Source organism: Lytechinus variegatus, chromosome 2 (assembly GCF_018143015.1).
Source record: "Lytechinus variegatus isolate NC3 chromosome 2, Lvar_3.0, whole genome shotgun sequence".
Lineage (NCBI taxonomy): Eukaryota > Metazoa > Echinodermata > Echinoidea > Temnopleuroida > Toxopneustidae > Lytechinus > Lytechinus variegatus.
In genome coordinates this window covers 75869543-75880432 of record NC_054741.1, presented here as the reverse complement: position 1 = coordinate 75880432, position 10890 = coordinate 75869543, and the positions used below count along the sequence as shown (strand labels likewise).

Sequence of the window (10890 nt, the reverse complement as noted above, 5' to 3'; positions counted from 1 at the left end):
TCTAAAGCCTGACATGTGACCAGATTGTTCCAACCAACATCACGAAATTCGGCAAAAATGCCATGAATCCTGACATCCGTCACAAGCCGGAAATAGTGCCCTAAGCCAAAAATAGTACAGTAACTATCTACAGCTTGAATCATGGACCTGTACTTTGTATTTGCAGCAGTGCAGTCATCGATCACATTGATTTATAATTTCTCACTCAAAGGCCAGGATCCTTATTGTGTTGTATTTAATACCAATGACAGATATAAACCAAATACATATGGCACTCGTTCAAAGGTTTGGTGAACGTATTCTAGCGTCACTTCGGGAACGTAGGCAATTGTACATATTTATTCACTATCCAGCCTCAGCCCAAGTTATTCAATTATTCTTCTCACCCTCAGAATTCCTGCACATCTAGACATTTTTCTCCCCCTCTTTACTCTTACTCTTTCCCTCCATTCATTATCTCTTATCCCTGCTCTTTCTTTTTTTTATTTCTCTTCTTCCTTCTACCTTCATCCCCTTCCCTATCTTTTCTATCACCTTCCTCACTCTCTCATCATCGTTCTACCTTTTGTATTATAATGCACATGTTACATATTTCTAGCAACTGAAAGAGAAATATATCGAGTTACTTATTCTTATTCCAATTGAATTAATTTATTTTGTTTTTATAACAAAATGTATTATATGTGTTAAACTATATTCTGATTAAAGATCTATTTCAAATTTACATTTGGTAATGCATGTTCTTCTCATTAGTCTCACCATCGTTTATTTTCTTTGCATTGATATTCTGAAAAAGATGCTTTCACTATTTGTATCAGAGAGTATTTGCTAATTGCCATGAGAATAAAATACAGAAAAAAATTGTAACTATAAAATCATTGGTCATTGGTTAGGAATCACACAAAGCCATTGTCACCACAAAACTGTTATAAAATGCAACACGGTCAATCAATAATTCAAAACATAGAGAAAGTTCCATAGGAATGTACTCTTAAAAGTGCAAACTCTATCCTGGAACATCAAAAGACCTTAGAAAAATAGACAACATTGTGCTATTTTCTATTTGACTGCAGATGAGAAAACATGAATAACTTGGGACCATTTCATGAAATAAATGCTTTCCACTGACAATTTTCCTCTAAGCGAATCACATTCAAGGATAACAGTAGCTTAAAGAAAATAATGAAAATCACTATTCTTTTCATGAAATGCTACGTTTGTATAATGCAAGTTGTGACATATTCAAATCAATTCTAACTATGGAAAGCCAGCCATGTGATAGGTAGTCATCATCAAGAAAGCATGCACTATCCTTCTGTAAGCAAAATGGTAGCTTTGATTGGTTGAGAAAAATGCTTTTCAGATTATAATTTACATTGTGGGCATTCAATAGTTGAGATGTACATACATATAAACTACTGAAAATCACAATTTCATTGGCAAAATGGCACAAAATATGAATACCCCAGGATAAAATTTTTTTTGGAATAAGTGCTATCTGTTCTCGTGCTAAAATTTACTTCTATAGACCTCTGTAATCCAAAGTGATATCTCAAATACCTAACAGCATGAAACCAAAGGAACAAGCTCTGCCATTCCTTCAAGTCACTGGATCCTCTGAACGAAGCCTCTTCCTAGGATTGTCCATATTGTTATCTTGGTTGCCATGGTGATTTGTTAATTCTTCCTGATGTCTATAACTTGTCCCATCTTTGATAGCAGGTTGTGGTTCTGAATCTGTCTGATTCCTTGGCACACTACGCACTCCTGCTTGCTGTATGGACAAATAGAAAAATGTACAAGACTTTTTTCCTCAAACTACCTTTCAAAGTTTTTGGAAGGACAATTTTTATGTGTATGTATAAAAAAAGATACAAGAATAAAGATGCATTTCCAGGCTTTGGGGAGTAAAAATGTAAAATGCATTTCAGGATTTGTATGCTAAACTCCTGAAACAGGTTTCTGTCATACAGTAAATTAAAATCATTATAGACCTTCAGATACATCAAGCACAAAATAAAATTGACAAATTATACATTCATGGAAAACAAGCTGCAAATTCTAGTCTTTTTCATGCATATTCATTTCTTGCCAGCTGGGTATTTGTATTTGCCCTAATCAATATATGAATCTTGAAAATGGGATGTAGTGTACTTCTCGCTGTCCTGAATTATATGACATTATCTTATGTGAAAAGAGTTGTGATTACTTCCATTAAGTATAGAAATTTAGATTTTTGTCCCGTTTTCCAGATTCAAAAAATTAGATTGTTTACAATCACTTGCATAGAAAATTATGAAAATATATATTGCCTACACCTCAAGGCCATAATTGTAATTTTCTATTTAAAATTAATCTGCTACGGTTGCTATGTCCGGCAAAATTTACACACAAGTCTGATGAGTCTGATTTATTTCAGACAGAGTATGTATTATTCATTTGAATACAACAGACAAAAAATGTTAACTAAAACCAAATTGCTTAGTAACAAGTCAGTAAAAATACCATTGCAATCATTACCTCCCTTTTCATATATATATATTTTCTCCTTTTTTATGTTTGTATTTCATCACAATTAAAATGATTGGCTTACTTTAGATGACAGTTCCATATTTTCATCTAAGAAATTTTGACACAAAATAAAATGACACCATATATGTACGGTGGTGATCTCTTACCGTGATTTGAAAGGGTACCGTTGCTTCTTGCTTGGAAGGAGACTTGTACAGGTTGGCAAATCTGGGACAAAAAGTAAGATCAAGATGAAGAGTAATAGACACACTATTCATGATCAATGTACAAAACTTAATCTAGAAGAAAAATATAGTAAAGGTAAATACAGTAAAAGATTGTTCATTCCAAGGACAAAGACCCAGAAATATAGGGATTCTGTTAAAATATGTAAGACATAAAATACCCTAAATAATGAAGTTGTCACTGCCCCAAGTGTGCACAGTTTTGAAGCTGCTCTGGATAAATGCTGGAAAAATGAGCCCCTAAAATATGACTACGAAAGCCCTGTTCCCAGTAGTGAGCCAGCCATCTTGAGGAGGAAAAACCTAGAACTGAATACAGAGGTATAACACAGGCCTGTATAACATGCCTACATTCAGAAACTTCCCTAGGTATAACATGCCTACAATCAGAAACTTCCCTAGGTATAACATGCTTTGACCTTACAAGGACCCCCTTCGAATCTTCGTGCCATATTTCTGATACGCAAAAAGATAGAGCCACAAAATTCATGACTTTTTTCTTTGAAGTGCAACGTTATCGACCAAATGTGCGACATACAGGTATAGTGTCACATCACATTAATTTTTATGACACAGTGTCATGCCGAAAATGACACATTTTTAAACTTTGTGTACAGTCTTTCGGAGATTAAATTCATAAAAGGGTGATATATATATTTCGTACTAATTGTTCTGCTGAATTAATTTATGGTTTGATATAGTTGTTAAATGGTCTAATAATTTCCATTGAAAAAACAATAAAAAAAGAATAGATGAAAAAACAAATACTTGAGAAATTCAAAAAGCAAAGAAATACATGGAAAAATATGGCATTTGCTATTTTTTGTAGAAACCTTTAAATATGACTTAAATGATGGCATCTGTTGGGTGTAAAAAAATGTTTTTCATGAATAAATTTGCATATTTTATTCATAATAAATGAAAAATAGTATTTTCTACTTTTTTTTTACACAGGTCTGTAGTTTATATGGTAATTTCAACGCAATCTAGCTAATAACGGTCAAGATCAAAAGGGGGCCATAATATATCTCAAATAACCCAGTTCTTTTAGGGTTAAGCTTTATGAAGTCCAGCTCTATTTTACATGTATTGATATAAATCTTTATGGCTTTTCAGTCGGATGATTTGTAGTAAAGTGTATAAAAAAGAGCAGTGTTGTGTGGGACAATCAAATAAATTAAGCTTTGTTTCTATTCAAAGAATGGGTAGTGCATGACAAATAAGGCTCGTCAGATCTAGGCCCTGTTACAAAAAAAATGAACCGGAAATCACTTGTATATTCAAACATAGCTGTCAGTATGCAATAACTTATGTGAGAATTTTGGTCCCTCTAGAAACTGGTTGTCCCCTGTACAATATCTATGGGAATCATTGAATTTGTTAGTAATATTAGTAATAGTTTGTTTTATAATTCTACCTTTGTGCTTGTTTCCAGTAGAGGATGAGTCTGATGGTACAAGCATGACCCCAGCTCTCTCCTAGAGCAGGAACTAGGTGAGATGTCCCTTCTCCTATCTTAGTGGTCATCTGGTTGGTCAGTACAACCTGACCAGAGGGGATGAAAAAGGTTGTTGGGGGTAGAACCAATGTTGTTATTATAATAAATATTTTATATCTACCCAGGGTAGTTAGTAGTCAAGAAGTAATAGCAGTCATAATATACATTTAAGTCCAGAGCATGGAGAGTATGAAGTATAATCGCATGAAATTATAGCAAAAAGCAAAGAAAAAAAATAATGGTTACAATCAATTGCAAAATTACAATGATCGAGATTACTGTTACTTGAGCATATTGTTCCACAACAGGAAATTTCCTGTAGATAAAAAATTATGGTGTGGATGGATTACCATACAGTTGAGATTGATTGGATCAGTTGTAACTCTTTGTAAGAAGGGGCCCAGGGAAATAGACAATGACTTGCAGCTCTATGCATGAGTAGTCATTAGCTGTCATGTAAATGTACAATGATGATAAAAATTTAAAATAGGCAAATGTGTCATGTATTCAAGAACTGAAATGTTGACATGGAAAAATCAAAATGAAAAGGAGCATCATTTTCTGAAGTTGAAATTCACAAGAGGGCTATTTCAAAAATAGTCAAATATGGCTTAAAATCGTGCTGAAGCCAAATTATCACACTGTGTTTTGGTAGTAATCTCATTGATGTTCATGTTGTAGTATGATTCCACTTAACATGATCTGGGGTCTGTATCATGATGACTTACAACTGTTGCAACTTTGCCATTAAAAGGGCAGTCCAGGCTGAAAATATTTATATCTTAATACACACGAGTAGAATTCATTGAGCAAAACACTGAAAATTTCATCAAAATCGGATAACAAATAATAAAGTTATTGAAGTTTAAATTTTAGTAATATTTTGTGAAAACAGTCATCATGAATATTCACTAGGTGAGCTGATGATGTCACATCTCCACTTTCTGTTTTCTTATGTTATTACATAAAATCATATTTTTTTCATTATTTCATGCTTGTGTGAATAATATGTCTCCCTTATAATGAAATAAGTTGCAGCAATAAATATCTAATGCACTAAATCAGTTGTCAATCCAATTTTTCTAGTTCTTAGAGGAAAAAAGTTGAATAAACCTAATTTCATATAATAAAATACAAAAAAAAAACAAGTGGAGACGTGACATCATCAGCCCACCTAATGAATATTCATGACGACTGTTTTTACAAAATATTACTTAACTTTAAAATTCAATAAGTTTGCTATTTGTTGTCCGATTTTGACGAAATTTTGGGCAATTTGCTCAGTGAATTCTACTCTATTTATTAAGCTATAAATACTGTCAGCCTGGACCACCCCTTTAAGGCAACTTCCATGGTAATATAGCTCAGTGGCCAATCGCAATCAAGATTTACATGGTGGTGACAATAACGGCAAAGTTACCATGATAGTTGTAAGTCTTTATGGAATAGGCCATTCTGGTGATCAGAAACTCGGATTATTAAGAATGATTTTATCAAAAGCCAAACCCCCTTGTCTCATGTTCATTCATCAGGGATATGGATATCAAAGGATTGTTTAGGTTGGTCCTAGCCAAAAGTAATAGTAGTTAATTGGTACTTTGAATATGTCATGGAAACACTCAGAATAAATACACATTCAGAATTTTGCAGTCAATTGCTAAGTGGAGAAACTCACTGCCAAATTATACTGAGTAGCAATCCTGATGAGATTCTGTGCTAGTCCATTAAGGAGCCTGGTACGAAGAGACATGTCATCAAAATCATGTCTGAAATGGAAGGCGATACTGTCCACGACTATCAATTTCACCTGGAAAATGAAGATTGATGAATCAAGAGTGGTAAAAATGGACAGAGACAGAATCAGGGGAAGAAGAAAGGGATGGTGATATACTAGTCAGTGGTGTGCACAAGGCAGCAAAGCAAAGATCCCTTGAAATCAAAATTAAAAATTACAAGGGATGAATATAACCTGTTTGAAATATAGTGTAATAGTGCCTCTTTATGATTTATTTAAACTAATCATTTTCTACAGGAACTGAGTGGTGAAAGATTGAAGGACTGATGTTACTGACAATATTGTTAAAATGGCCCATATTCTGTTTATATTGTGTACTTGTTATGTTTACTATTTTGTTTCCTTTTGCTTTCATAATGATGAAAAATACTTCAAAATACTTACGTTATCATTCCCAAACAATTCGGGTGTCATATGAGTTAATAAATTGGATGTGTACTGTTCGGGATTTGTGCCCTTATTGGCTCCCCATAGATTAACCACAACTTTAAACCAGACTTAAATTTAATCCAGAGTTCAGAATACAGGACATTGTGTCCAGTACTTTTGGGCAGGGATTACTTTACCTGGTACAAAAAATTATACAAAATCAATACAATTATCATGTTGTCTAATGAAACCAGGTAGGCACTATTGAAGCAGAATCGAACCAATAGCGCCATCTCAAGTCCTCAACTACTCGTACCTGGCCAGTTTCCTGACCCATAATGCTAGAGTAGTCTAATAATATAGATCCACTTGAATTATAATAAGTTGATTATTTATACCGCAATAATTATGTTACCAAGTAACAAATTACTTTTCCTCTCAAAACACTTAATACCCTTTTTACACAGGATTTTCTTAACCCCGGACTATCGCTAACCCCGTACTATCCTTAACCCCGTACTATTTTTTTTTCCTTTTCACACATGCCAAATTGTTATTGCTAACCCCGGATAAGGAATGCTTGCTTTTTACACACGAAACTTGCTAACCCTGGACTAGTGGTTTCTGTCGATCATTCGTAGTACAAGTACTTCACTCGTACACTTTTTACACACGCTAAAATTTCCTTAACCCCATTGCTATTTAGCCCCACCTATAGTACGGGGTTAAGCTTAGCCCACTTTCGTTTTACACTAGCGATCTTAACCCCGTACTATCGCTCTTAGCACCGCAATTGCTGGGATAACCCTGCTTTTTTGCAGGGCCAAATAATCCCGTACTATAGGTGGGGTTAGCCCACTTTGCAAAAATGCTGTGTAAAAAGAAAGTGGGCTAAGCTTAACCCCGTACTATAGGTGGGGCTAAATGGCAATTTAGCCCCACCTATAGTACGGGGTTAAGGAAATTTTAGCCTGTGTAAAAAGGGTATTAGTTTCTCTATACAAATACAATTATAGGTCAATTTATTCTCTGTAGTATTAGTAGATATCTGAAAATGTATATTTTAAGACTATTTATTTATAACACACATTCAATGAGAGACCACACACAGTTTACTCCCCCTTTGAAAATTTATCAATTCAGTAGCAGGCCTTACATTTTGATATTTTAAGGACAATTTTTGAATTGAAAAGGGGTACCCATGGGCGGTCTTGGATCAATAAAAACCCTGCAGTGTTCTGCTTAAATGGACCTAATCATCCTTGTCAAAGACGTTTTTAGACATCTTATCTTGGGAATAATTACCTTTGGATTTTTGGATAAGAATTCTGGCAAGAGGTTGACAAGTGCAATGAGCTCCACATGATTATGACAACGGAAGTAATGGATACCAGATAATATCTTCTCAGTGTTGAAGCCTTGCATGCCTGGTCAGTAGAACACATGGAGTAATGGTTGAATAATAATGCATAATTCACAAATCTAATGATGACAGAGATAGCAAAACATGATTGAATACATCTAAACTACATCGCTCATCTATAACTTCAAGCAATGATCATTTCCATATCAGTGAAAATTTAAGAATAGAATCATTAAACAAAAATTGAGATAAGGAAGGTTGTTTAAAAACATGTATATGGGTTAAAAGGCTATGCTCAAAGAGTAAAAAAATAATGTATTGGGAGTTGTCTGTTCAATATTCATTGTTCATTTATTAAACAGAAACAAATTGTGCTTTATACTTTTTTTAATAGACAGAGCAACATTGATAAAATGGATTTCCTAATTCCCTCCATCCCCTCACTTGCAAATAATAGTTAATACAAAAAGGAGTGTATCGTGAGCATGCCACAAGCTACTGCAATCCTTGCTTGTGATTGGATGATAGAAAATCACTATAAATTACTCCGTGAAATGCTTCCTAGACCTAGACCACACACCTGTTTGATCGCCTGTACCGGCCATTGTGTAACAGTGTTCTGATGCAGCCTGAGCTATGTCCCATGCTCTCTGAGGTATGAAGCTACCCTCTGTATCAATGTACACTGCTTCACCTTCCACTCCTCCAAGACATCCTGGTATCTGGACATCCACACACAGCTGGATGCTATCATCACAAGAAATATAAAAAGAATTCCCTATCCTTTCTACATAAACCAATTAACAAAATAAATCCTACATACAGGGAAAGAGGGACCAAATATTGTGTTACTTTAAAGAAAGGAAAGTTCATTTTGAAATAAAAGGACCACATGAAATTTATACGATAAACAGGAACTGGCTACAAAATGACAATGGAAGTAAAAAATTATTAAAAAAACACTTATATGATAGATGATAGGGCAGGGAATTGTATTTTTCCGGAAAAACAAAAAAAAAATTATTAAAAAAAAATCTTATAGAGTATAGACTTATACACATATTAATTATGTCACAAAAAATGATGGGTAACAAAAGTTTGATATAATCGGATATTCATTACATGGGCAGTCTACTAAAGATGGTAAACTCATCTTGTTCAGATTTTTTTTCGAATAAGTGTGCATATTCAAAAATGAAAAAAATATTAGTAATAAATTCTGTAGTTCCTATAGACTCTGAACAGAAACAAGGTGGCTCCTACAATAAATGTGTTGCAATCTCTCAAAGCAAAATATAAAAAAGCAAGTGCTGATACTGACCATGTCTGCGTTTTTCCAACACCCGGAGCACCACAGATCTCTGTGATCTTGCTCATTGGTACACCACCTCCAAGCATCTCATCAAGTTCTTCACAGAATGTGATGATGGGTGGTAGGGACTGCTCTTTCTGAAGCATCTGAAAGGCTGTAGCTGTTCTCATTCTATCCCCTACACCTGCAAGATTGGTCAATCCAAACGGGAAATTGACACATGATGATCTCATATGCCTGTTTGTTTGTGAGTTTTGGGAATTAATGAAGTATTGGATGGATGGATGGATGGATAATATCAAGGGATAAAATAATAGATGCAACAATATGTATTGGACAGATACATGTAGATTGGTGATTAGATGGGATTATTAAATAAAAAATATCGAGGACAGGTACATATATCATAGATAAATGGACAGACGGACTGATAGATAGAAAGAAAGATGAATTGATAGATAAGGATAGTTTAATCGGCTCGATAGATGGTTGGATAGATGGATGGATGAAAATGTGGAAAGAATGATGGATCAATGGGCATATATAGATTGATTGATGGCTGGGGAGAGAAATAGAAAGATGAATGGATTGGGAGATGGATGGATAGAGAAACAGAAATATGGATGAACATGGGGATGGATAGATGGTAATATGGATAGATAGATAGATAGATGGATGGATGGTAATATGGATAGATAGATAGATGGATGGATGGATGATAATATGGTTAAATGGAGAGATAAAATGATGAGTGGAAATATCAGGTGATGGATAGAAATTAAAGGTGGACTGATGAACAGATGGAAGGATACAAACTTGTATTGATTGAATGATAAAGAGACTCTTGAGACAAATGGCTTGATTAGAAAATAAATAAATAAATGAATGAAATAAATAGATCTAAATAATATTAGGCAAGATTAAAAACATAATCAAATAGTATTTGTGAATTGGAAATCATGCTGTTTCACTGGAAGTGTTAAATCCATTACTATGATAAAAACATTATGTTCCATGTTATTTTAAGCACCTGATATTGAGCCAGTAACAGGAAGTTTGTTGGATTTTCGTCCTGAACTTTCAGAGCCTGATGATGTTCCTTTTAATAGCTCCTCGTCTTCAAAATCTTTCTCTGATTTCTCATGTAGCACAGGATTAATTGCTCCCGACTTAAATGTCTTGATCAGTTCCAGAGCATCCTCTCTAGAAATATTTATCTCTGAAAAAAAAATGTGACAATTACATCTACACAATCTAATACTAGAAGAAGAAAAAAGAGAATTAGGTCTACGCTAAGTCATTAAGTTGATAGTTGACTTTGAGAATGATATAAAATGACAAATATATGCCAATTTGTCAATTTCATTGACAAAGACAAGATTGGTAATTGTCGCTGACCACATTCTACATTAACTTAATACCACTAAACCTAAAAATGTTGGAATTATCCTTCTTTAAGTCCATTTAATGTCAAATTTTGTCTTCTCTCTTCTGAGCAGTGTGCACTAATTACTTTTTGTAGCTTACAAAATCTATCTGAACATATCGTAACAAAATGGCCGATCGAGACTGGGGTAGGAGACAACTTTTTTTTTTTTTTAATGTTCCAGTTTGTGCCCAGATGTCAGGAAACTGCCACTCGTTAGACCTTCATCCATACAATCGTGGTAAGTGCTTGATTTCTGTTTTAACTATTTATTCGAAGAATTATTTTGACCATACTTCACGCTAGTCAGGTGAGTATGGTCAATTACACGTAAGGTCCTGGGCTCCCGCCGCTTCCAGTTTCCTGGGTTA

At 34.3% G+C, this 10890-nt stretch overlaps 1 protein-coding gene across 1 annotated transcript in view; it reads right to left on the bottom strand.

The window, feature by feature from the left end:
* Window positions 1-497: 497 nt before the first annotated feature.
* LOC121409050 (DNA repair protein RAD51 homolog 3-like) overlaps window positions 498-10890 on the bottom strand; it is an 11400-nt gene continuing 1007 nt past the window's right edge. The window contains exons 2-9 of the mRNA XM_041600839.1: window positions 10124-10312; window positions 9103-9277; window positions 8362-8528; window positions 7724-7845; window positions 5930-6061; window positions 4174-4301; window positions 2679-2739; window positions 498-1774 (exon numbers count right to left, since the gene is read on the bottom strand). Coding sequence (XP_041456773.1) covers window positions 1601-1774; window positions 2679-2739; window positions 4174-4301; window positions 5930-6061; window positions 7724-7845; window positions 8362-8528; window positions 9103-9277; window positions 10124-10312 — 1148 coding nt within the window. The 3' untranslated portion in view covers window positions 498-1600. The remainder of the gene's footprint in view (window positions 1775-2678; window positions 2740-4173; window positions 4302-5929; window positions 6062-7723; window positions 7846-8361; window positions 8529-9102; window positions 9278-10123; window positions 10313-10890) is intronic.